The following is a 23,345-nucleotide window of genomic DNA, read 5'->3' on the forward strand; positions in this document are numbered from 1 at the left end:
CTTCTCAACCCATTTCCTTCATACATTCATTCACTAACCCACAATATTACTAACAAGCATCCAAACCAGCATTCCACTTGCCTCTGATATTTAAGCCACACCCTAGCAATTTCAAGAACATGAGACGTCCAGGGGCAGCCTCAGCCCACCCAGGCTCTTATTTTGCAAAAACAAACTTTAAGACAGAGTAGGAGGGTGTGTGTGTAGGAGGCAAGGTGATAGCAAATGGCATACAAACGGGGAAGTGGAGGAGACGTCTAATGATTTGCAGCCATTACAAGCAGGCAAAAGGACTGTCATTCAACTGTGGAGTCCTTGGTACTCTCTGAGCCTTATTGTTTCCTTGCAGATGTTTCATTGCCAGACTAGGCAACATCTTCAGTGCAAAGAGGGAGTGGGCCTTGCTCTCAGTTTATATACTGTGGCTTGCCCTGCTTGTGCTGGTAGGGGTGTTGTTCTCTCCTTGGGAGTTCTTTGATTGGGCTGTTGTTTGCTGCTTGGTTGATTGCCTGAGTTAATAGTTCCTTGATTAAGGTGTATTGTGCTGTTTGATGGTTCATCTGGTGTTAATCCTAGTGTTGATCTTTGCATATCTGGGTGTTGATTGGTGGCAAGGGAGTGTATTGGTCTTTTGGCTTTTCTATTGTCTCTTTTGAATGGTATGTATATGTTGTTTACCTCTATGTGTCTGTTGATGGCTGCTTGGTCTGAGTGCCAGGCTTCCAGGAATTCTCTGGTGTTTTTGGATTTGGTTTGGTTTAGGATGCTCACCGTTTCCCAGTTGAAAATATGGTTGAGTCTGTCCATGTGTTGTGAGATTAAGGAGTTCTCATCGTGACTGCTAGTTGGTGTTCGTGGATGCTCTCTGCTAGTCTTCTGCCTGTCTGTCCTACATAGTGGCTGTTACAGTCCTTGCACTGTATGTTGTAGATGACTCCTGTTTTTTCTTCTTCGGCTATTGGGTCTTTTGGGTTGCTTAATATGTTTTGAAGAGTTTTAGTTGGTTTATGTGCTACGGTGATGCCATGCTATGGTTGTAACAGTCTGTTGGTGGTTTCTGAGATGTTTCTGATGTATGGCAGTGTTATTCTTTTCATAGTTTCCATTGGTTGGGTTGTAGTGGGTTGGGTGGTGAGGCACTTTTTGATAAAGTTGAGCGGGTATCCATTTTGCTGAAAGGTGCTGTACAGATGATCTGTTTCCTTTTTCTGGTGTTCTGGATTGCTGCAGTTTGTAAGTGCTCATCTGAATATTGTTCTTACACAGCTTCTCTTGTGGGAGATTGGAGTGTTGTTGGATCGCTTAGATTGGTGTCATTCAACTGCCAGGACCACAGGTTGTAGTGAGCAGCATATCCTGGCTTGGGAGCTCAGCTGGAGTGCTCAGGAGTGACAGTGCTTAAGAGCAGCACTTGGAGCTTTGCCAGGAGCTCAGTAGCAACTAGAAGGAATCAACCACACTGAGGCAGCACCTCATTCCAACTAGTGCAAGAACTTTTGGAAAAAGGCAAAGGTTGTATGCTGCTTTATAGACTTTGAGACTTTTGTTTGAACTGAGTATTAAAAGACTGAGTATAAAGGACTGAGTGTTAAAAATGTGGCAACAGCACTTCGCAAGTCCTAGATGGGTAGAGTTGACTCAGAGTAATAGCCTGTTGTTGGGGAAAGTATGTGCTGCAATAAAGCATTATGTACAGATTTGCAATGCTGTGGTGTGTGCTGTCCTTGGAAAACAAAAAACCCTCACACTCAGTGTGGTTGCTCCTTTTCTGGTTGCTCTCAAGCTCCAGGCCAAACTCTAAGCCAAGCTCCAGGCAGGAGTCATACCACAATGGGCTGTTTACCGTAGCTTGTGGTCCTGGCAGTTGACTGATAGGTCTCCTGCTTGCCTGTAATAGCTGTGCATTTCAGATGTCGCTTTCCACTTCCTCATCTGCTTGTTGTCTTCTTTTTTCTTTCCTACACACCCACACTTTTGTAGGCTAAGGGCCTGGGTGGGGTAAGGATGGGTGGGGTGAATTGACCTTTAAAAAAAAAGGTATGTCAATTTGAATGATTTTCAAATGACCAAAAAAAAAAATAAGGGCTTGGGTGAGGCTAAATACCCTCCAAAGAGCCTGCTTTTGTAGGTTAAACAGTGTAGGTGTTGCTCAATTAGCCAGACACCTGGAACAACGGTGTGGATGGTTGCTTGCCTGCTTATTTATTCAATTGATATAGCTGCCCATCGCAAACCAGTGACTCTGGGTGGCTAACAGTCATAAAAAACAGTCAAGCTCATGAGTAAACTGGGGGAGGGGATGAATGAATAAATGAGCCCATCTCCTTTCAAGTTTCTGGGGCTGTAAACTTTTACTGCCCTTTGGGAGAAGGGATGTGTTTAGCCTTGGGGAAGTAGGGTGGGAAGCATTTCTGCCTGGCTGCAGCTGCTTTTCCCAACTGCAGACAGCAGCCCCAGCTTCCTTCCCTCACAAGGGGTCAAGATGAAGCAAAGTGAATCAACAGAATCAAGAGGCACATACATTTAGAAGTTACCCAATCTGCTCTTCTCTCCACTAGGTTCAACACATGCAAAACTGTATTGCATAAACTACAATTCCCCCAAAACCTCCATTTCCTAGACACCCCCCAAAAAAATCCCCCAGAAAAAAACATTTTTCCTGTTTCAAGTTTCTGGAAATTTTACTTCCGTACATAAAGAATCAGAAGACTTTTACAACTTGGCATCAATGACTTATCCTTCAGAGAAGTTAAAATCATATACAATATTCCTTTTTTGTGCAATGCCTAGCTTTTCTCTCCATTAATACCACTCATTTTACAGTAATATAATACATTCCATCTTCCTTGAAGTTTAGATATCTGTCACCCATGTTTACCTTGCTTTGTCTTTTTATTTTGAAGATCCACATGCAGTGATCTTTTCCCCATACACAGGAACTGATGTATGTCTTTTGTTCTGAACAACTGCAGATGGCTTGTTTGGAAGAATAGATCAAATCAAAGCAAACAGTAGGAAAAACGGAATTCAATGAATGAGGTAAATCATATAACAGAAGCACACTAGAAATTATAATATAGATTTCATAATGTGTCCAAAAATTACACCTAAAATTCAGGCTTCAAAAAAAGTAAGTATGCTTTTGAAGACAGGGCAAAAGAACTAGTTTTTCTTCAAGTCAATGCTTAATTTACCACTGATTGGAGAGAAAGCTTTTTATTTTATTTATTAAAATCCATATTCATTCCTCCTTTCTATCCAGCACAGGTGATCAAAGCAATGACACTAAATTCATCCCAATGACAAAGCAAAGTAGATCCAAGTTAAAGTCCATTTTCAACCATGGAATCTGACTGAGTGATTTTGGGCTGCTATTCTTGGCCAAACTGATCTACTGTATGAACTTCAGTATAAGTCCTTACACTCTGAAGATGTAATGGTCTGTGGGAAAGACCTTGGGAGACTGGGCAAAGAGGCACTGCCAAGGATGGTCAGATAAGAGGCAGCATAGCCTGTGGCTAGATAGTGGGAAGAGCAAGAGGCTCAGAAGGGACCCTCCCTAGTTTCTTGGGCTGTAAAGAAGACAGTGGAAGAATTGTACTTTCAGACTTGCAAGATTCTGTCAGTGTAGCTTTACAATAAAGTAGAATTAGCTCATCTGGTTGTGAGTCCTATCTGGTTTACCCCGTGAGACCTACAGAAAGACTGGTCAAATGGCTTGGTTTTTTCAGTTCCCCATAATCAGTGCCACTAAACAGGCCTACACAATACATTATCTGCCCAACTGCAAACAGACTACCAGTTACTCAATAAATCTGTCACTTTTTCATGCCATCACGGGCTGCAAAAACAAGAGAGATCTCAAACATCTGTCAGGTCTCATTATATCACTCTTGAGTAGCATTCCATTTGATGTCTTAACTGAAAATGCTTTTTCCAAACCTACAGTAGAGAAGGGTGATCTACTTTCAAGAGCCATCTTTATTTATTCTAGCATCTGCTTGTCAAGCAGCCACTTAAGGTAGCACAGAAAAAAAGGGGCATCCATTACCAAACAAGAGAACAAAAGATAACATGAAACAAAATTTGCATAAAAATTAAGTATGATTTAAACAGAAATACAACACATACTTATAAATAGAACTGAATATTCTCAAAAAGAACAGCTCTGGGAACTCTAGAGCAAAATGAAAGGATGTAATCTTAAAGCAAAATGAAAATTTGATTTTTTAATTTATTTCTGATCCTAAAAGATACTAAAGCAATATATTTGAAAGTATAACCATCAGATGCAGTTTAAAAATGAAATTACTCATAATGGAAATTCAATATAATTGACATAGTTTTTTTTTAGGTCAATTCATGAAACAAACTGGATTTAAATTCTGCCTATTCCTGCAATAGGTTTTAAAGTCAAGTTTAGGGGACAGAGGTAAAAAAGAATGTAAAGAAGCAGCAAAAGAAAAATCCTAATATTTCTTAACTCTAGAAAAGCCCCAGTATGTCTCCTAGGGGCTCCAATCTACCCATGGCTGCTTCCAGGCTTCCTGTCCTTCCTAGTTTTAAATATATATTTTTTAAATTAAGAAAATAAGTGACCAGATTGATAGACTGGCATGATACAAAGAGGTGAATCTTTATCCAAGACTGCTTTTGATTTCCAGAGCCATACTTGTAAGTTTAAATAAGCAGATGGTTGGAGCCCAGGTTTGATTTTAAGGATGGCCAGGGAAAGACAAGGGAAAGAAGGGGGAAAGAAAAGGTAATCTGGGATATGAGAGAGAATCATGAGGGCACTGCGTGGATTAAATATGTGTTTACTTTATGTATATTTTGCCTCCCCCACCCCTCACAGTGAGTGTATGTATGTGCTTATGTGTTTTGGTGTCATGCACATTTTGCCTGACCTACATGTACGTGTTTGTATGTGGAGAATTCATGTTTTGGCTGTTTTTTTTTAGGGGATATGAACTTTGCCACTTAGTATTTGGTGTTAGATGAACAAATATATGATGTAGTGTTTGGAGCTCAGACTCCACTTTTCATTTGTCACCAGAGTTCTTCTCAAGTTACTCCTCAGTTTGCTTGCTGGAAAAGGGATGCTGAAGCACAAAAAAGTGATAGAAAAGATGGAACGGAACCCCCAGCTTTGCCTTGTACACAATGTATGATATGATCAAAGCAGCTTGTTTGCTTCATCAGTTTGCTCTCAGAAAAATTGGTACTCCTTTACTTGCTATACCTCCAGAGTCATTTTATGAATGGGCAGCCCTCCTCATGGCACTCACAACAACAATGTGCTGAAGGGCCAAAGCATTTGTGGACCCCAACTTTAGATTTAGAAACAAGCCCTACTGAATACAACAGCTTCACTTCTCAACAGAGATATGCAGACTATATCTTTTTGTTGTTTCTGAGACTTTTTTTTCCATAAAACTGGAGGCTGAACAAAATAAAATAAAGTAGCACTCCAGTGTGCAGCTTGCAGTAAAAATAACAAACAAGGCAAATTCCATTCTAGGACACAAAATCAAAATAAAACTTCCAGTGTACCAATGTCTTATACAGTAAGATCACATTTGGAACACTACACAATTCTGGTTTCCACCTCTCTAAAAAGACAAAATAGAGATGGCAAATATGCGAGGGCAACATTATGGTGAAAAATCAATATTATAAATAGCTTGTCCCCAGGTTCAGGCTTCCTCATTCACTGCAACTAACTGGAGTACAAAATTACTGGAAAGCCAATTAAGAGCCAGATGTGTGATTAATTAAAGCTAGGTTCAGGTCCCAGAAAGCTGCGCAATTTAACACTTTTAGAAACTGATTCAGATTCATACACTGCTGTCAGCCCCAGCAGCATCCACATCAAGAATTCCAAATTTTTAGAGGGCATTAGAAACCAAACATTAAAGAGGAGAATACTAAAAATAGACACCCAAAGTCACCATCTAGCCAGCCTATCTGCTACAGTACATTGACACCAAATAACAGATTGCAAGCAGTATAACCAATGTATTTAAAACATCACTCACAGGATGGAAAAGATAAATAGACTTAATATATGTGGTCTAAACCAGAAGGGATTCATGTTTCAAATAAAACTGAGATAGCTGAGATAACCAAATGCAGAAAGACAAACATTTTTTTTCATACCATCACCTACTGACCTCATCAACACGTTACACTGCATTATGCAACCATTATATGTAATCTATGAATTTCTGAAAGACAGATAAATTGACTAGAAACATCACACACGTCCATGCCAGAATGTTTCAATGTCAATAGTGTCAATGCAATAACTTGTCCTACCATATACAGAGAATATCCTACATCTTCAGGACACACACACACGCACAGCACTCTCATGACATCATCTACAAATCAGTAGTTACACGTCAAACCAAATAATCCAGCTGCTGTCCAGAAAATAGTTTTTTGTTCTTCCCCTTTGTCTTTTGATTTCTTTATCGCTTAGAAACACAAAGGTGGGATTCACAATATCCCTGAAAGTGGTGGGTAAACTGTGGCTAGTGAGAAGGAGGAGGAAAAGCAGGCTGAGTTTACTCTCTGCTGGAATAGCTTGCCAATCCAACCAATTGTTCAGAGGCACAGCTTACTGAGAAAGCTCAGCAGAGAGATGGTCAGGAACAGAATCATCACTTCACTGGTACACTGGAAAACGGGGGGCCACACAATAAGCAAACAAACACGTATCTGCTTCCGTTCCCATGCCACCGTTATACCTGTCCCCACTGCTCCAGCTATTCTGAACAGAGTCACTGGGATGAAGAGTTGGTAATGAGGCTTCTCCTATTCATGGCAATCTGCTTGTACCATGCTTTCAGATTGCTGGAGACCAGTGATTTAAAATACAGTTTGCTGGATCACTTAGTAGCCAACAGCTCTAATCAAGTTTAACACGCAGCAGTATAGCCTGGCGAGTATGATTTATTGAGGCAGTGTGGCTTCCTTGGCAAGGGTGTTTGCACATACTAAAATGCACATCCGATTTACTGCTTGTTCCCCTTTCCCAATGCGTACAGCAAAAGGCAGAATCGAAAGATTGTAGTGCAGCCTTCTGCAGCGTTTCTGATTTATACCAGTTCAGGTAGCTGGTGGAAGTTTAAATGGTAGATGTTTTGCTATATAAACTGAAGAATTTTTTTTTAAAAATCCATATTTCTGCAAGATTAGTATTTCATGGATAGGAATATGGATTTTTTTCTGGATTTGCTAACTGGACATTTTGACTACTTTAAATATCACATTTATCTAGGTGGCAGCATCTACTGGACTTTAGCTGATTTTGAAAAGCTAAGCAAGACTGAACCTGATTGGAGGGAAGACCATCATGGCTCTGTGCTAGACAGGAAAGGCAAAGAAACAGTCTGGAAAAATGCAATGGCAACCACTCCTAAATTGCAGCCATGAAAATTCATGGATGTCACCAAAGATTGAGCTGAACTCAAGAAAGATTTTACATTACATTGATTTAATCGTTTTTTTAGATTTTTTATCCCACCTTTATTATTTTTATAAATGACTCAAGGTGGTGAACATACCTAATACTCCTTCCTCCTCCTATTTTCCCTGCAACAGCAACTCTGTGAGGTGAGTTGGGCTGAGAGAGAGTGACTGGCCCAAGGTCCCCCAGCCGGCTTTCATGCCTCAGGTGGGACTAAAACTCACAGCCTCCTGCTTTCTAGCTTGATGCAAGGTAGCTTAGTAAAACTTCCTTAAAATTAATGAATGTTAAAAGCACCATAGCTAAAACCAGACAAATAGCAACAATTAGCAACAAAACAGGAATATACTAAATTATTCTGGATACAGTACTGAACATAATATCTAAAGCAAAATGCGTTTTAACAGACATTTAAAATATAAGAATTGTTCCTGTTACAGGAAGCCAGTTTTTAGAATTGTAGCTCAATCAAATCTATGACAAATACTGTGTTTTAATTTTATTTTCTAAAAATCTCTGCCTTCTTTCTACTCAAAAAAGTACTCATGGAAGCTAATTCCTGTGCACAAAATAAAGTGATAGGTATTCATTGTAAATTAAATAAAAATGGGCCACTTTGGAGCCCTATGAAATGCGGTCAAATCCAAGCAAGCTGCCCTTAAAGTTTTGAACTTCTTTTGGAAAGGCATTCCTATTCCTTCTTTTCTTTTTCTTAAGAGTTACATAATGCCTGAATATTTCAAACAGACATTCTCCATAGTGGAAATCGTCAGGTGTGGAAAGGCAGAGGCTAAACGTAGTTTTGTAACCAACAGTAGGAATTTAGAGCTTCCAACTGGAAATTACTTCTCCCACCTCATATTTTGTGAGCTGACTCAGCTAGCTGACTACCTTAGCAACTGACTCCTTTCAGTGAAAAGACCAGTAAATTAATCTCTGTACTCTTGCCTCAGTCCTTCCTTCTTCAAACCACACACAGGATGGGGGATGTTTAATATGAAAATTGCCACAGAGATTCCTTGAGGACCAGAGTTGTCCTCAAAACAAATGTCATCACAGTCTGTCTGCAAATGAACTTGCTATAGATAGTCATCTGAAAAATCAGATTTTAAAAAAGCATAGCTTGAAACCCCTTGCTATGATTGCTATGATAAATGCCTCATTTCATCTATCATAGTTTTCTGGCAAATTTCATTCCATTCCAGTGAAAATCAAAAACGTTATGGGTATAAAAAAACTTTAAAACTCCTGCTCTAATTTCTTTGTAGTCTCCAGTCAATTAATCAATGCAGATGCTTCTTTGTCAACCTGTATTTTTGCAATTCAGCTCCTCAGAAGGATCAATGCCTGTTATAATGCTGCCACAAAATTTATGAAAATCTACTTGGTGATTACTCATTACCCTTAATGGAGAAACTCAGCTTGGAAATAAAGCAGACCTTGTTCATCGGAAGCATCAAAGCAGTTTCTAAATCTCTTCTCCTGCGTATATACATACCTTGTAAAAAATATATGTTGCAGGATAAGAGAGGGACATGGACAGACTTTCCCCCCACTTCAGCCAGCCAACCAGAACTGTGTTAACACTTTGATGTGACTCATGGGAAGAAAGCAACATTCTGGTTATATTTTGTGGAAACCAACATTTTATAACTGTATGGAACAGTTACTGAACCTCTTTTTCAAACATGGAAAATCCCATAGCACAGATACAACTACTAATGAATGTATTCGTGATAAAAGAAGGCAACCTTAACTACCCTCTGAAACTGAACTTAAAATATTTTTCACTAACTGCATTAAGTTGAACACAGAATACAGTGAGTTATAATTAATGATGTAATCCCACTGATGGAATGGCATCTGTTATCAGAAGATACTCTTTCTCCATCTTCCTACAACAGCATCCTCTAAGCAGTTTCACTCATGTGTTAAGCCAATGCTGGCTTAATTGTCATTTATGTCCATTAACATGCTTTAATTTACCTAACAATATAATCTCTCCTTAAATCCCTTCCCTTCTTCATCTCCTATTTATTCTGTTATCATCATGATGATGATGATGATAATTATACATATTATTAGTATGCAAATCATACTAAGCCAGAGGTAATACAAGTGGCTTTACTTCCAGGCCTGAAGTTAGGTTGTTTGTTGAGCCCCTGGTGGTTTGCTTTCGAATGTAATGATGATTTGCCTGGGGAACACAAGTTTGTGTCTTTTTCTCCTTTTAACTGTGCAAGCTGCCCAGAGTCATTTGAGAGTCAGGTAGCCTTCCAAATCTAACTAAGTTGCTTTTACTAAAAGACCATTTAATGTTGTCAAAGGCACTGCTTTTCTGAATTTAAAATCATAGTTCTATTTTGCATTTAATATATTGATTTATTCCCCACAATATTGATCATGGCAATATTCAAGATCACTGACAATAGATCTAACAACTAGCACAGAATACATATTAATATTCAGGAAGTGTTCTAGCAAGAACCTTGCTTTAATTAATACTTTCCTTATTTACTTTTATCTTTTAAAATGATTTCTGGCTTTCAGCTACTGACATTTAATTTTCTTTTCAGTCTTGTGGCAATGGCATCCCTCAATCCACAGTTTAGTCAGTCTGTGTTCTCAGGAACACGGATGTTTTAAAATTTCCTCTTAGGAAACAGAACTGCTATTTATAAACTGATTGTATTGTGGTTGTTAATCCATCCACTCAGCCTAGAAGGCATTCAAGGTGGCTAACAACAAAAACAACCATTTTAAAATCATATAGGGTTTTCATAAAGTTTACAGAAATAATGTGTATGATAAATGTAATAAATGCTAACTCTGCTTTACTGTATTTATTTGGCTGTGATCAATGGGCTGAACGGTTGTCAAATGATAATCTCATCACAACCCAGCTTGCAAAATTTGCTCCATGTCCATAATAAAGATTTATCTGCAATGGCTAATACATTAAAGGTGTCTTCTAAAATATTACACCAGATTATAGAAACATGAAATCCAAGGCTATGTGCATTAGAATTTTAAACTCCAGTAGTCCAAGGAATAAAGAACTACTTCTCAATAAGAATATGATTATAGTAATCATTAAGTTCTACTTCTGAATATCATTAATTGTAATTTAATAAGCAGATTCTATAACAAATTATGTCCAATAAAAATATTACACATGCCTTTTATTCATATCTTTTGCAGCTGCTATTTGGCAGTTAAGGCCGTACTGTATATTCCAGGCCAAAACCATTTGTTGTTGAACTAGGATATGTTGAAAAACAAGAATGCTTCAATCTATGTCATGATTTGCACACCATAAACCCATGTTTGCCACTAAATGTATTCAGAACGGGAATGTATACTCGGTTTTGCAGCCCATCCTAGCTCTCTAAGAAATCAGTCCTTATGAGCTAACGAACACATTTATTACCATGCACACTTTACATTTGTAATTATACAAATTAAAAATGTAACATATTAATGGTCATTTCTTTCTGTTCTACAGATGGTATTATCTTAGGCATAGTCTGTTTCAGTTATTTTAGGTGTGAGTTTCTTACACATGTGATGCAGTCTAATGGAATGATGATTTCTTTATGGGTTGTGCAGAATTTTTTTTTCCCCACGATTTCATAAGTCACTTCCAGGCTAATAGCTTTTCATTCATTAACAAAATACACAGAGAAGGCATAGTGGATGCATAAAACATTTCAATATTCCTAATAGTTCTTGAACTTCGGGCAATCCTTGAGCACTGAAATGTAAAATGTTTGGTTAGCAAATTATTTAACTGAAAAAACTGTTGCACTGCTCAGACAGAGAGATCAAGGAATTACTTTAGGGCTAGAAAATCTCACCATAGATGAGAAAATCTATAAAGTTACCAGATGCCCTTGTTTTAAATCATACCCTGTCATGACTACTGATGGCGAGCTGGAAGGGGCCTCTATCCAGGGGGGAAAATGCATGCGTAGTACTGAGGAATTAAGCAGCCATTCAAAGAGACACAGATCAGACCTGCCTTAACTTTTGGGGTTTATCTGTCTGGGTTTTTCCCATGCTTCTTCAGTTTGTTAGGATTCTGTCTAATGTAGCAGTAATAAACACTAGAGACCTATTCCTCGTCTCAGCGTGGTTCCTGGCTGTTAGGACATATCCTTTATGTTCAATGTGTGAAGCAAAATTAGTCTGCTGCTCTTCCACATACAAGACTGTTGCCAGATTTTGAGAAAGAAGAAGTTATTTAAGTTTTAGCAGGTAATATCTCAATATGCTAAAAAAGAGTGATTGTCATGTTCACTGTTTCAGTGTGCACTGTACATCGTAACGTTTCACATGACATGGTGCTGACGCGCATTTCTGTTTGGGAGGGAGCTGCTGTGAAACCTTGTACCAAGCTCTGTATCTGTGTTCATTACAATGGAATGTGTTTGGGTTATGTTCTCTGCTCAAGGACTTTTCCTGCGGACCAGCAGAAGCCGTTAGGAGCACCTGGGATTGTGAGCTTGGGAAGATTCTACGGGGGAAGGGATCTCATTTGTACCAGGGGTTTTTAGTTTGCATTTGGCACGCTTTTATCATTCTCAGCTTTCTCTGTGATCCTGCATACTATTCTTCAATAAATCAGATATCTTTGTGATCCTGCTCATGAGTCTGATGGTGTTTTAGGATAGGCAACCATTACATAAAGCTGAGAATCCCAAAGTTGTACCGTTAGCTCCTACCAAGATTAGTTTCTTCTGAGGGAAAATAGTTAACGATGGCCGAGTCCAAGCTCACAACCGGGGGACTTGAGGAACCGGCTAGCTTGATGCCCGAGTTGACGGTCAAGAGCGGAGAACTGAGCCTCACCCCAGAACCTTCAGATTTCTGGCAGGATTCGAGTTCCAGCCCTGAGGTGGAGGAATCTGACGATGGGAGAGCACCAGAGCAACCGGCACCCAGCGAATCGCCCGCAGAATTCATCACCTGGGATGAAATGGGAGAACCCCAGCCAGGGACGTCCCAGGCGTCCTGGAAGTATCGGTTCCCGCTGACTCCAAACGTAGAATCTACCATGGTATCAACAGGGAGACAGCCGAACACGCAAGGGAGGGAGGAATCTCAAACCCCTGAAAGGCTAAGAGTGGTAGAGGCCAAAATAGAATCAATGGAGTACATGCTAAAAAACCTGTCTCTGTCATGGGAGGAGGGGGGGGCAGCCAAGGCGCGAAGGAGATTCCAGCTCCATGCAATCATCCTCCATCCCCTCACCTGGACCACTGGCGGAGGGGGCCAGAGATGGCGCCGGGATGAATCTCCACCCCGCAGAGTTCGACCATCAGTGTCCCCACCCTGAGGAGGGAGAACTACTGTAACCTGGGGCCCAACCACTCAAGCAGCCACTGATTCAGCTCCAACAGGAGTGGGGGTGAAAGACTTTTCTGTCAAGTCTGATGGGGATCCAACTAAGTTATCTTTCTTTCTCACTAATGCTAAAAGTTACATGAGGCAGTTTGGACCATACTTCCCTGCTGAAGAGGCTAAAATAACTGTCATTGCCACCAAGTTGAAGGGACGAGCGGCTGACTGGTATGTTCAATTAAGTGAGGCTGACTCCCCTGAGCTTGAGTATTTTGAGGACTTCATGTGGGCGTTAAAGCTGCATTTTGAAGATCCTCTAGCCAAGGCAAGAACTAAAAAGGCACTGAAATATCTTACCCAGGGCCAACTGTCTGTAGCTGATTACGCCCTGGAGTTTAAGGCTTTAGCTGGGAAAATCCCCGACTGGTCTCAGTCAACCTTAATAGAACAGTTTAAAGAGGGACTCAACAGGGATGCCCTGCGGTGGGCGTTGTGTAGAGACGACCCAGAGACATTGTATGAATGGATCTGTCTGGCCGGCAAGGCTGAGCATGCCCAGCATACCTTCATGCAAACCAAATGACCTGAAAAACAACCAGCCACCATGAGGGGACCCCGAAGTGCTGCAACTGCTGCCCGGCCAGGCTATAGAGCCTGGGAAGAGGAGAGAGATCAACGCTATGCGAGGGGTCAGTGTCTCCGATGCGGAAAGGAAGGGCATCAAGCAGCTGATTGCCCAAAAGCCAAGGCTGGAGATCGAGTGGGCAAGCTGCCGGCCAAATCGCCGCCCCCCTCGCGGTGGATGACAGCAGCCAAGGGGGCAGCCAATGCTGAGGAAGTATTCTACTTCTCGGGAGAGGCTGAAGATGACTCTAAAGAGCCGGCGGGAAATGCCAGCCAGGTGCCATGAACAGCGCCTGCGGGCAGGTGGAGGAGGATGGGCGCGAGGATGCTATGGTGAGTGCTGACTGTCCCACTCTAGCAGTAAAAGTGAAATTGGGCTCCTGCACAAAGACTACAGAGGTCTGGGCTTTAGTTGACTCTGGGTGTTCCAGGTGTCTGATTCACCCTGATCTGGTTGCTGCTTTGGACCTGCCTAGCTTTCCCCTCCAGCAGCCTTTGATCTTCACACAGTTGGATGGTTCAACGGCAGGGGGGGGGGGGGCAGCAACCCATTTCACTGGAACTGTTGCAATGCAAATGGGCAGCCACCATGAGACTTTAAAATTTGTAGTGGCACCTGTTGGCAACCCCTTGGTAATTCTGGGGATTCCCTGGTTGACCTATCAAAGCCCACATATAAATTGGGAACACAGAACTCTGACTTTTAAGGATGGGTTTTACCAAGCCCCTACTGCGGAGAGGGCTTCAAGTGCGGGGGTTGGAAGGGCTGCAATTGCCATGCCGCGCACTAGTTTGGCACGTTTAGACGGCTTGCCCGATCGATACCAAGACTTTGCAGATGTCTTTGGAGAAATGGAAGCAGATCAGCTACCCCCGCCCCATCAGAAAACCGATTGTGCAATAGAGTTGGTTCCCAATGCTCAATTGCCCAAGCCAAAAATTTATCCAATGACTCAGAAGGAGCTTGAGGCATTACGGGACTTTATTGACAAAAATCTGTCAAGGGGGTTTATTGAACCTGCAAATTCCCCAGTTGGGGCCCCTGTGCTATTCCGGGAAAAGGAAGATGGCACGCTTCGACTCTGTATGGACTATTGGGGGTTAAATTCTGTCTCAATTTCCAACAAGTACCCTCTGCTGCTCATGAAGGACATGTTAGCTCACTTGTCTAAGGGCAAGATTTTCTCCAAGCTCAATCTTCGTGAAGCCTATTTCCGCATCTGCATACGAGCTGGAGATGAGTGGAAAACCATTTTTAATTGTCCACTGGGTTCATTTCAGTACAGAGTCCTCCCTTTTGGGTTGGCAGGGGTGCCCGGAGTCTTCATGCAATTGATTAATGAAGTATTACATGATCATTTGTTTAAAAGAGCCCTGGTTTATTTAGATGGTGTTCTCATTTACACTGAAACTGAGGAGGAACACAAACGCCTCCTCAAACAGGTGTTAAGCAAGCTTAGAGATGCCAAGCTTTATGCCAAGCTTTCCAAATGTGGGTTTCAGAAGACCCAACTTGACTATCTAGGCTATAGGGTGTCTGACAAGGGCATTGAAATGGACCCTGAAAAAATTCAGGCAATTTTAAGTTGGGAACGTCCCCGCACCCGGAAGCAATTGCAACGTTTCCTCGGGTTCAGTAATTACTATCGCCAATTTATCCAGGGGTTCACTGAGATTGCTTTGCCCCTCACTGATTTACTCTGTACCAAGGGCTTGGGAGAGACACGCAAAGTAAAACACCCTGGGGCAGTGCTGAATTGGACGCCTGAATGCCAGGCAGCGTTTGAGAAGTTAAAAACCCTCTTTACTGCTGAGCCTATTCTACAGCACCCCGATCCTGAACGCCCCTTTGTGGTCCAAGTTGATGCTTCTGACTCCTCAGTTGGGGCTATATTGTTACAGAGAGATTCTGAAAATCACTTAAAACCCTGTGCTTATTTGGCCAGAAAATTTTCTGAAACTGAACGCCAGTGGCATGTTTGGGAAAAGGAGGCTTTTGCTGTAAAAGCCGCTTTGGAAGCCTGGCGTCACCTCCTGGAAGGTGCTAAATGCCCTTTCGAGGTTTGGACCGATCACAGGAATTTGGAAGCCCTCCGCACCCCCTGGCGTCTCAGTCCTAAACAAATTCGCTGGGCTCAATTTTTCAGTCGCTTTAACTTCCAGTTAAAATTTATTCTGGGAAAGAAAAACTTTCTGGCCGATGCTTTGTCACGTTTACCTCAGGACCTTGACCAAGTAGCAGATGTGGTTGGGACTGTTGTCACTGAACCACAACTGGGCTTAGTTGCTGTCACCCGGAGCCAGACCCGTGCGCAGGCATCCCCACCCCCAGCCCAGTCTGAGAAGCAGAAAGTGCAAGTTCCTTGTCAGTTACAGAAGGACTTTCTCCAGGCACTGAAATCTGACACTTGGTTGCTAGCTAATAGAGACAATGTTTCTTTTGAAGATGGTCTAGCATGGGTGGAACACTGCCTTTATGTGCCTGAAACTTTAAGAGCTGATGTTTTGCAGCGTTCCCATGATGTTAAACTTGCTAGACACTTTGGTTTTGTCAAAACCTTGCATTTGGTTTGCCGTCAATTTTGGTGGCCAACCTTAAGGCGTGATGTAAAAGACTATGTTGCTTCCTGTCCTGTTTGTGCCATGTCAAAGCGAAAAGGAGGGAAACCACAGGGGCTTCTACAGCCAGTGGCCAGCCCGTCCTGTCCCTGGGACGAGATTTCTATGGCTTTTATTGTGGACCTACGTCCCAGTCAGAAGAAAACTCATTTGGGTTGTAAAAGATTTTTTCTCCAAACAAGCCCATTTCATTCCATGTGCGTCCATCCCGTCGGCCCCGCAATTGGCCCACCTATTTCTCATCCACATCTACTGTCTCCACGGTAGCCCCTCCCATTTGGTCAGCAACCGCGGGACACAGTTCACTTCCCAGTTTTGGAAATCATTTTTAAAATTGATTGGCACCAAACAGGCGCTGTCCATGTCATCCCATCCTGAGACTGACGGATCTACTGAGATTTTGAACTCCGCCCTTGAACAATTTCTTAGAGCATACATTAACTACCATCAGGACAATTGGGTGGACTTGCTGCCTTTTGCTGAAGTGGCTTACAACAATGCTGTCCATCAAAGTACCGGGCAAACCCCTTTTCGTGTGGTTTCTGGTCACGACTTTGTTCCCATCCCTGAGCTGCCACAACCCCCTCCCCAGTCCTGTTCTGCCTCTGACTGGGTTGTTAAGCTGGCTGATTCCTGGCCGGTGATTCAACAGGCTTTGGCTGATGCCCAGGCTGGTTACAGGTTCCAAGCAGATAAACGTCGTTCTTTGCAACACGATTTCAAAATTGGGGATCAAGTATATCTATCTACCAAATTCATCAAGTCCCCACAACCCTCTAAAAAACTTGCTCCCAAGTTCATTGGTCCTTTCCCTATTGTTGGTCTTATCAATCCAGTTACTGTTAAGTTGAACCTGCCTCACAATTTGAAACGCTTGCACCCTATTTTCCATTGCAGCCTGCTCAAGCCTGTCCACCACTCTTCCCGCTGGCATCCCCAACCTCCTCCTCCTGCTCCGATCATGATTGACGGCCAACAGCACTTTGAAATCAAGGAAGTCGTTGATTGTCGCAAGCTTCGAGGCACCCTCCAGTACCTGATCCGCTGGAAACACTTTCCTCATCCTGAATGGGTGCCTGCTCGCCACGTTAATGCTCCTGATTTAGTTAACCGTTTCCACTTAGCTTACCCTTTGAAGCCTGCCGCTTAGTGTTTTCTTTCTTTTGGGGGGGCAGTATGTCATGTTCACTGTTTCAATGTGCACTGTACATCGTAACATTTCACATGCCATGGGGCTGACATGCATTTCTGTTTGGGAGGGAGCTGCTGTGAAACCTTGTGCCGAGCTCTGTATCTATGTTCATTTCAATGGAATGTGTTTGGGTTATGTGCTCTGCTCAAGGACTTTTCCCGCGGACCATCAGAAGCCGTTAGGAGCACCTGGGATTGTGAACTTGTGAAGATTCTACAGGGGGAGGGATCACATTTGTACCGAGGGTTTTTAGTTTGCATTTGGCGCGCTTTTTTCATTCTCAGCTTTCTTTGTGATCCTGCATACTATTCTTCAATAAATCAGATATCTTTGTGATCCTGCTCATGAGTCTGATGGTGTTTTAGGATAGGCAATCCTTACAGTGATGTTTTTAGAATAAGTGCTGGTTGTTTAGTTCCCTCTAAATGTATTTTTTTAGCAACAAAGTTGCTAGTAGTTGTCATTGACTCCAGATTTTTATAGTACTCTAAACAGTTTTTTGGGGAATATGATATTGTGATCGATGTTGATCTTTCTGATAATGACTACCTACCTAAACAGTCTCCCTAGAAAACTAGGGAAATACACAATCCCTAAATTAATTAGAGTGATGGGGGAATCTGAGAATAGCTAAGAATATATGAAGTCTCATTTTGCCAAGTGGAATAGGCAGAACTCGTAGTATCTAGTGCCTCTGCCATCCAGAGGGGCCAATCCCAGTAGCAGGAATTTTCAGCACTGTTGAACTGTATCGTGGAGTGAAGCAGAACATGGGTAGATGATTCCTGCCCATTTCCAACTTCAAGCTACAGAGAAAAACAGGGTTCCTCTTATAGCTACTACCACAGCTATTGGAGACAAACACATACATAAAAAGTATTTTTTGTTATTATTGTTATTATTTGCAATGCAATCACCATCAAATCTCATATTTATTAGGAATAATTCCTAATTAATTCTTGGAAGCTCATCTTTTGTATTTGAGTTCTCTGATGTTTGCCATGCTGCTGCATTTACTGTTGGTTGCCCTGTGGTTCAAGTTACATTTTCCTTGATCTCCCATTAGGAAACTGATTCTCAGCTTAGTGATTATTTAAAATATCCTATTCTGAATATCCTAGATATTCTAAATATCTAGGTACATTTCTTAGGCCAGGCACTTCTGGAATACCTCTGCTATATGAGCAAAGGCTTATCTGTACAGATGTTCTCAGACAAGAAGCCAAACTGAAAAAATGCTCTGAAGAATTCTTTATCTCCATGTAGTCTATGAAAGATTTCTTGCACACTTTAAAACAGATGCACTTCCTGGCTGACCTTTACAAGGGACCAAACTGGGAAGCCCATAAAATATTTACATCCCTTCTGCTCGGCAAGCTCATTATGTATCATAAACATTGTTCATATTTAACTTTCCTTTTGTCTAGCTCTACAAAATATAATTCTTCTGTACACTAAATGGCCTGCTTAAAAAAACAAAAAAACAAATGCAATAGATTCAAATGTGCAAAGCTAAGGAGATTTTACCCTGAGACTAGTAAGTTTAGCTGTATCAACCCTGTATCAAAGGGTTTATCTATACCAAACTGGCAACTCTGAATGCAGGTTTTTCACTTTTTTAGTTAATCTTCATTAATGTTTCACATCTGTGATCACATATATGATTAGGAATAAATATAATAATGGTGAAGCAGTTAGGACATGAGAGAAATGGAACCAGAACTAATTGTGAAGTATTTATGCTCCTGTTGGTATCAAGAGTTATTTGTTAAGATGGGTGGCCATATAAATTCCTTAAATACATGTATAAGAATCAGTGATGAATACAGAATTCCCTGAAAGGGAATTTAGAAAAGTGCTCCTGCCTAAATATATCCAAACCTAGTTAAATATACTTGCCCCTAAGAGGGACCAAAAGATGTAGGCATAAAATGAAATAGGATTCACTCAGGACTGTTCCCCATCAGAGGGCTAAGTAAGATCTATTTCCCACTGCAAAATTCTACCTGTTCTCCCCTAAATAGGAACCTTTATTCAATCATGGCTCCATTAGTAGTGTTTAATACTTTTTCAATTTACTTTTTCAATTTCTATCATCTTAGACATACAGTACTTCTGTAATACAAAATGCAAAATGACCTTAAAGGTGAATATCTACTCTATTTTGTGCTTAATGCAAATTATATTAAAAATAATTCAGAGAAGCAGATTGAGCAGCATCTCCCTAATTCTATATACATAAGATCACAGTTTTTTGAACCTTTAAAAACTATTCAAGAAAAACATTCCAATTCTGAATGCAACAGTTCAAATTAGAATCCCCATCTCTCTCATGCTTCCACACTGAAATTCTCAGGGAAATTCCATGTTCTTCCTTATTCATCAGCCAGATCTTCTTGATTGTTGGCTCTGCTGCAGAGCCTTAAAACTTCAGTTTAACTTTGTGTTCCAACCTTTTAAAATGTTCTTTCCTGCATTTGTAGCTAGCAGAACTTTACCCTATATGATATGTGCTGTTTTACTTCAATTATTCTCAATTATTGTTGAGAAGAAATAAAGCCACAAACTTCAGGTAAAAAAATAAGGCAACTTACCGTTACACCAAAGAAGCTGGTCTGATTCATTGCATCCAAGAAAATTTTTCCAAGTTCTTTGTTGGTGTAATTGAAGTCCTCAATTTTTTGGTTTCTGTTGGTAGCATTAAGAATCTTCATTGCCTGCTGCAGTGTTTTGGCAATTACCCATATTCCATCATAAGCAAAGCCATGGAACTTACTTGACTCAACATTTCCACGCCTTTGATCATATTCCTCTTCATACTGCTGTGGCGTCTGTAGAAAGAATGTGAAAAGTGATTCACTTTTAGCATGTTAAAAGTCCACACCTCAAACTGAGTCTGAAACTGAAAGACCAGTTAAAACTTTTGTCAGTCCTTTGAAACTACGTGAACCTCAAGAAAGATAATTAAAAGTATATCAGGGGGAAAATGCTTCCTTTCTTCCTTCCCTGCCTCCCTCAGGTGCAATGTCTTATATGGTACCACCAAACTGCATACATATTATAAATAGTTACCCTCCAAATTTTAACAGAGGGGATAAAATATACAAAGAGAAAGAGATGGAACTGGGGAAGTATATGCATGCATTTCAGTTAGGTTTAGTTATACTATGATATTGGAACTAATGGGTAGAAACACATAGAGTTCTGCATAAGATACTTGTAAGTATTTTCCACTAATCACAGAAAACAAGGTATTACTCTCTCTGCCCCTCCAGGACTCTGTTCATAACTAAGCATTTCTATTATGTACAAGACTACATTTTTCCCACTGTAATATTCTGTTTCATTTTATTGATTAGTCGAATTGACCTTATCAATACAGCAAGATAAAATTAAAATATAAACAAAGCATAATCAAATAATAAGGGATACAACAAAACAAAATACATATATATGTGATCACAGTACAAGGAGGCAGTAATCAGATGAGAGAATCGTCTTTACAGGGTACCCCAATTTGTTCAATATATTGGGATCTTAAAGCCCCAGCCTTCAATACGAACACAGCAGTTCTGCGTACAATATATATATTATTACCCTGGAGAAAATAAGACAATCTAAAATTCGGGTCCCAGTAAGCTGTTCTTTCCACTAGTGGAGATAGATATTTAAGCTGATAGATGCATATAGTTGACAATTAAACAGGATATGAGAAATATTTTCAATATCAGGCAGACCACATGTACAAGTTCTCTCATAGTATGGAATGTTGTGAAAGCGCCCATATTTGGCCATCGAATTCAACAACTCAAATCTCGCTCTGGAAAAAGCCCTTCTTAAAGATTGGGGCAGACTCATAGAGAGGTATTTTTCAGGTTGAAAATTTGTTTCGTTAATAGCCAACCACTTTAAAGATCTATTTTTAGCTAAGTCCCCTTTTCGGGAGAGATGGGCTGTGATAGAAATTTGAAATATGAATAAATAAATAATAAATGCTCCAGATCAGTTTGGGCACTTATATCCATAACTCTCTGCATAAAAATTTTCCTTGCTACATTTTTCCCACTGTAATATTCCACAAAATATATTTTTTAAGAATTTTTCATTTTTTTAGCTGCTGAAGCATACTATCCAAATTAGGATAGATTTACACAGTCAAATATCCCACATTTATCCAAAATAGCCAATTATCCTACACAGATTCAAGGTATCTAGTTTTCTTCCTTATTGCTTGTATAAAAGAAAATTGCTTTCAGAGTTGGTTGAGACATTATACCTCACGGAATAGTTGCACAAACAGCAACTCATGAAATCAAATCACAGTAAGCAATGTGCTGCAAATAATGTAATAAAAAGCAGCAGTATATATGAGCAAGGATTTGTACTTTGGCTTTCTTCCTTTTCAGTGTTACCACAGTATCTTCTGTGATTGCTTTTACCCCTATGTGTAAGGGAACTTAGAGCTGAACTGGGGAGCCATTAAGGGTGGAAGGAACAAGCCTTTAAGGAGGGAATTACACAGACAAGAAATTACACAGTCCAGAGATAGAAGGAAGCCTGAGAAAGAAATTCAAATAGCCACAGCTTGATTTTCTTTTGTATAAGTTGGGACAGGGAGAAATTTGGACAGGCTTTTAAGAGTCTGTTATTATTTGTTGTTTATTTGTTTAGTCGCTTCTGACTCTTTGTGACTTCATGGACCAGCCCACGCCAGAGCTTCCTGTCGGTTGTCAACACCCCCAGGTCCCCCAGGGACGAGTCCGTCACCTCTAGAATATCATCCATCCATCTTGCCCTTGGTCGGCCCCTCTTCCTTTTGCCCTCCACTCTCCCCAGCATCAGCATCTTCTCCAGGGTGTCCTGTCTTCTCATTATGTGGCCAAAGTATTTCAGTTTTGCCTTTAATATCATTCCCTCAAGCGAGCAGTCTGGCTTGATTTCCTGGAGGATGGACTGGTTTGATCTTCTTGCAGTCCAAGGCACTCTCAGAATTTTCCTCCAACACCACAGTTCAAAAGCATCGATCTTCCTTCTCTCAGCCTTCCTTATGGTCCAGCTCTTGCAGCCATATGTTACTACGGGGAACACCATTGCTTTAACTATGCAGACCTTTGTTGTCAGTGTGATGTCTCTGCCCTTAACTATTTTATCGAGATTTGTCATTGCTCTTCTCCCAAGGATTAAGCGTCTTCTGATTTCCTGACTGCAGTCAGCATCTGCAGTAATCTTCGCACCTAGAAATACAAAGTCTTTCACTGCTTCTACATTTTCTCCCTCTATTTGCCAGTTATCAATCAAGCTGGTTGCCATAATCTTGGTTTTTTTGAGGTTTAGCTGCAAGCCAGCTTTTGCACTTTCTTCTTTCACCTTCATCATAAGGCTCCTCAGTTCCTCTTCGCTTTCAGCCATCGAAGTGGTATCATCTGCATATCTGTGATTGTTAATGTTTCTTCCAGTGATTTTAATTCCAGCCTTGGATTCCTCAAGCCCAGCATGTCGCATGATGTGTTCTGCGTACAAGTTGAATAGGTAGGGTGAGAGTATACAGCCCTGCCGTACTCCTTTCCCAATCTTAAACCAGTCTGTTGTTCCGTGGTCTGTTCTTACTGTTGCTACTTGCTTGTTATACTGATTCTTCAGGAGGCATATAAGATGACTTGGTATCCCCATACCACTAAGAACTTGCCACAATTTGTTATGGTCCACACAGTCAAAGGCTTTAGAATAGTCAATCAAACAGAAATAGATGTTTTTCTGAAACTCCCTGGCTTTTTCCATTATCCAGCGGATATTGGCAATTTGGTCCCGAGTTCCTCTGCCTTTTCTAAACCCAGCTTGTACATCTGGCAATTCTCGCTCCATGAATTGCTGAAGTCTACCTTGCAGGATCTTGAGCATTACCTTACTGGCATGTGAAATGAGTGCCACTGTTCGATAGTTTGAACATTCTTTAGTGATTCCCTTTTTTGGTATGGGGATATAAGTTGATTTTTTCCAATCTGATGGCCATTCTTGTGTTTTCCAAATTTGCTGGCATATAGCATGCATTACCTTGACAGCATCATCTTGCAAGATTTTGATCAGTTCAGCTGG

The 23,345-nt window shown here is 40.9% G+C and overlaps 1 protein-coding gene across 1 annotated transcript in view; it reads right to left on the reverse strand.

The window, feature by feature from the left end:
* The window catches only part of GABBR2 (gamma-aminobutyric acid type B receptor subunit 2), a 364,113-nt gene that overhangs the window by 191,793 nt on the left and 148,975 nt on the right, over positions 1 to 23,345 (reverse strand). The window contains exon 7 of the mRNA XM_063298738.1: positions 19,847 to 20,083. Within this exon, the coding sequence (XP_063154808.1) occupies positions 19,847 to 20,083 (237 nt within the window). The remainder of the gene's footprint in view (positions 1 to 19,846; positions 20,084 to 23,345) is intronic.

Source organism: Candoia aspera, chromosome 3, assembly GCF_035149785.1.
Source record: "Candoia aspera isolate rCanAsp1 chromosome 3, rCanAsp1.hap2, whole genome shotgun sequence".
Lineage (NCBI taxonomy): Eukaryota > Metazoa > Chordata > Lepidosauria > Squamata > Boidae > Candoia > Candoia aspera.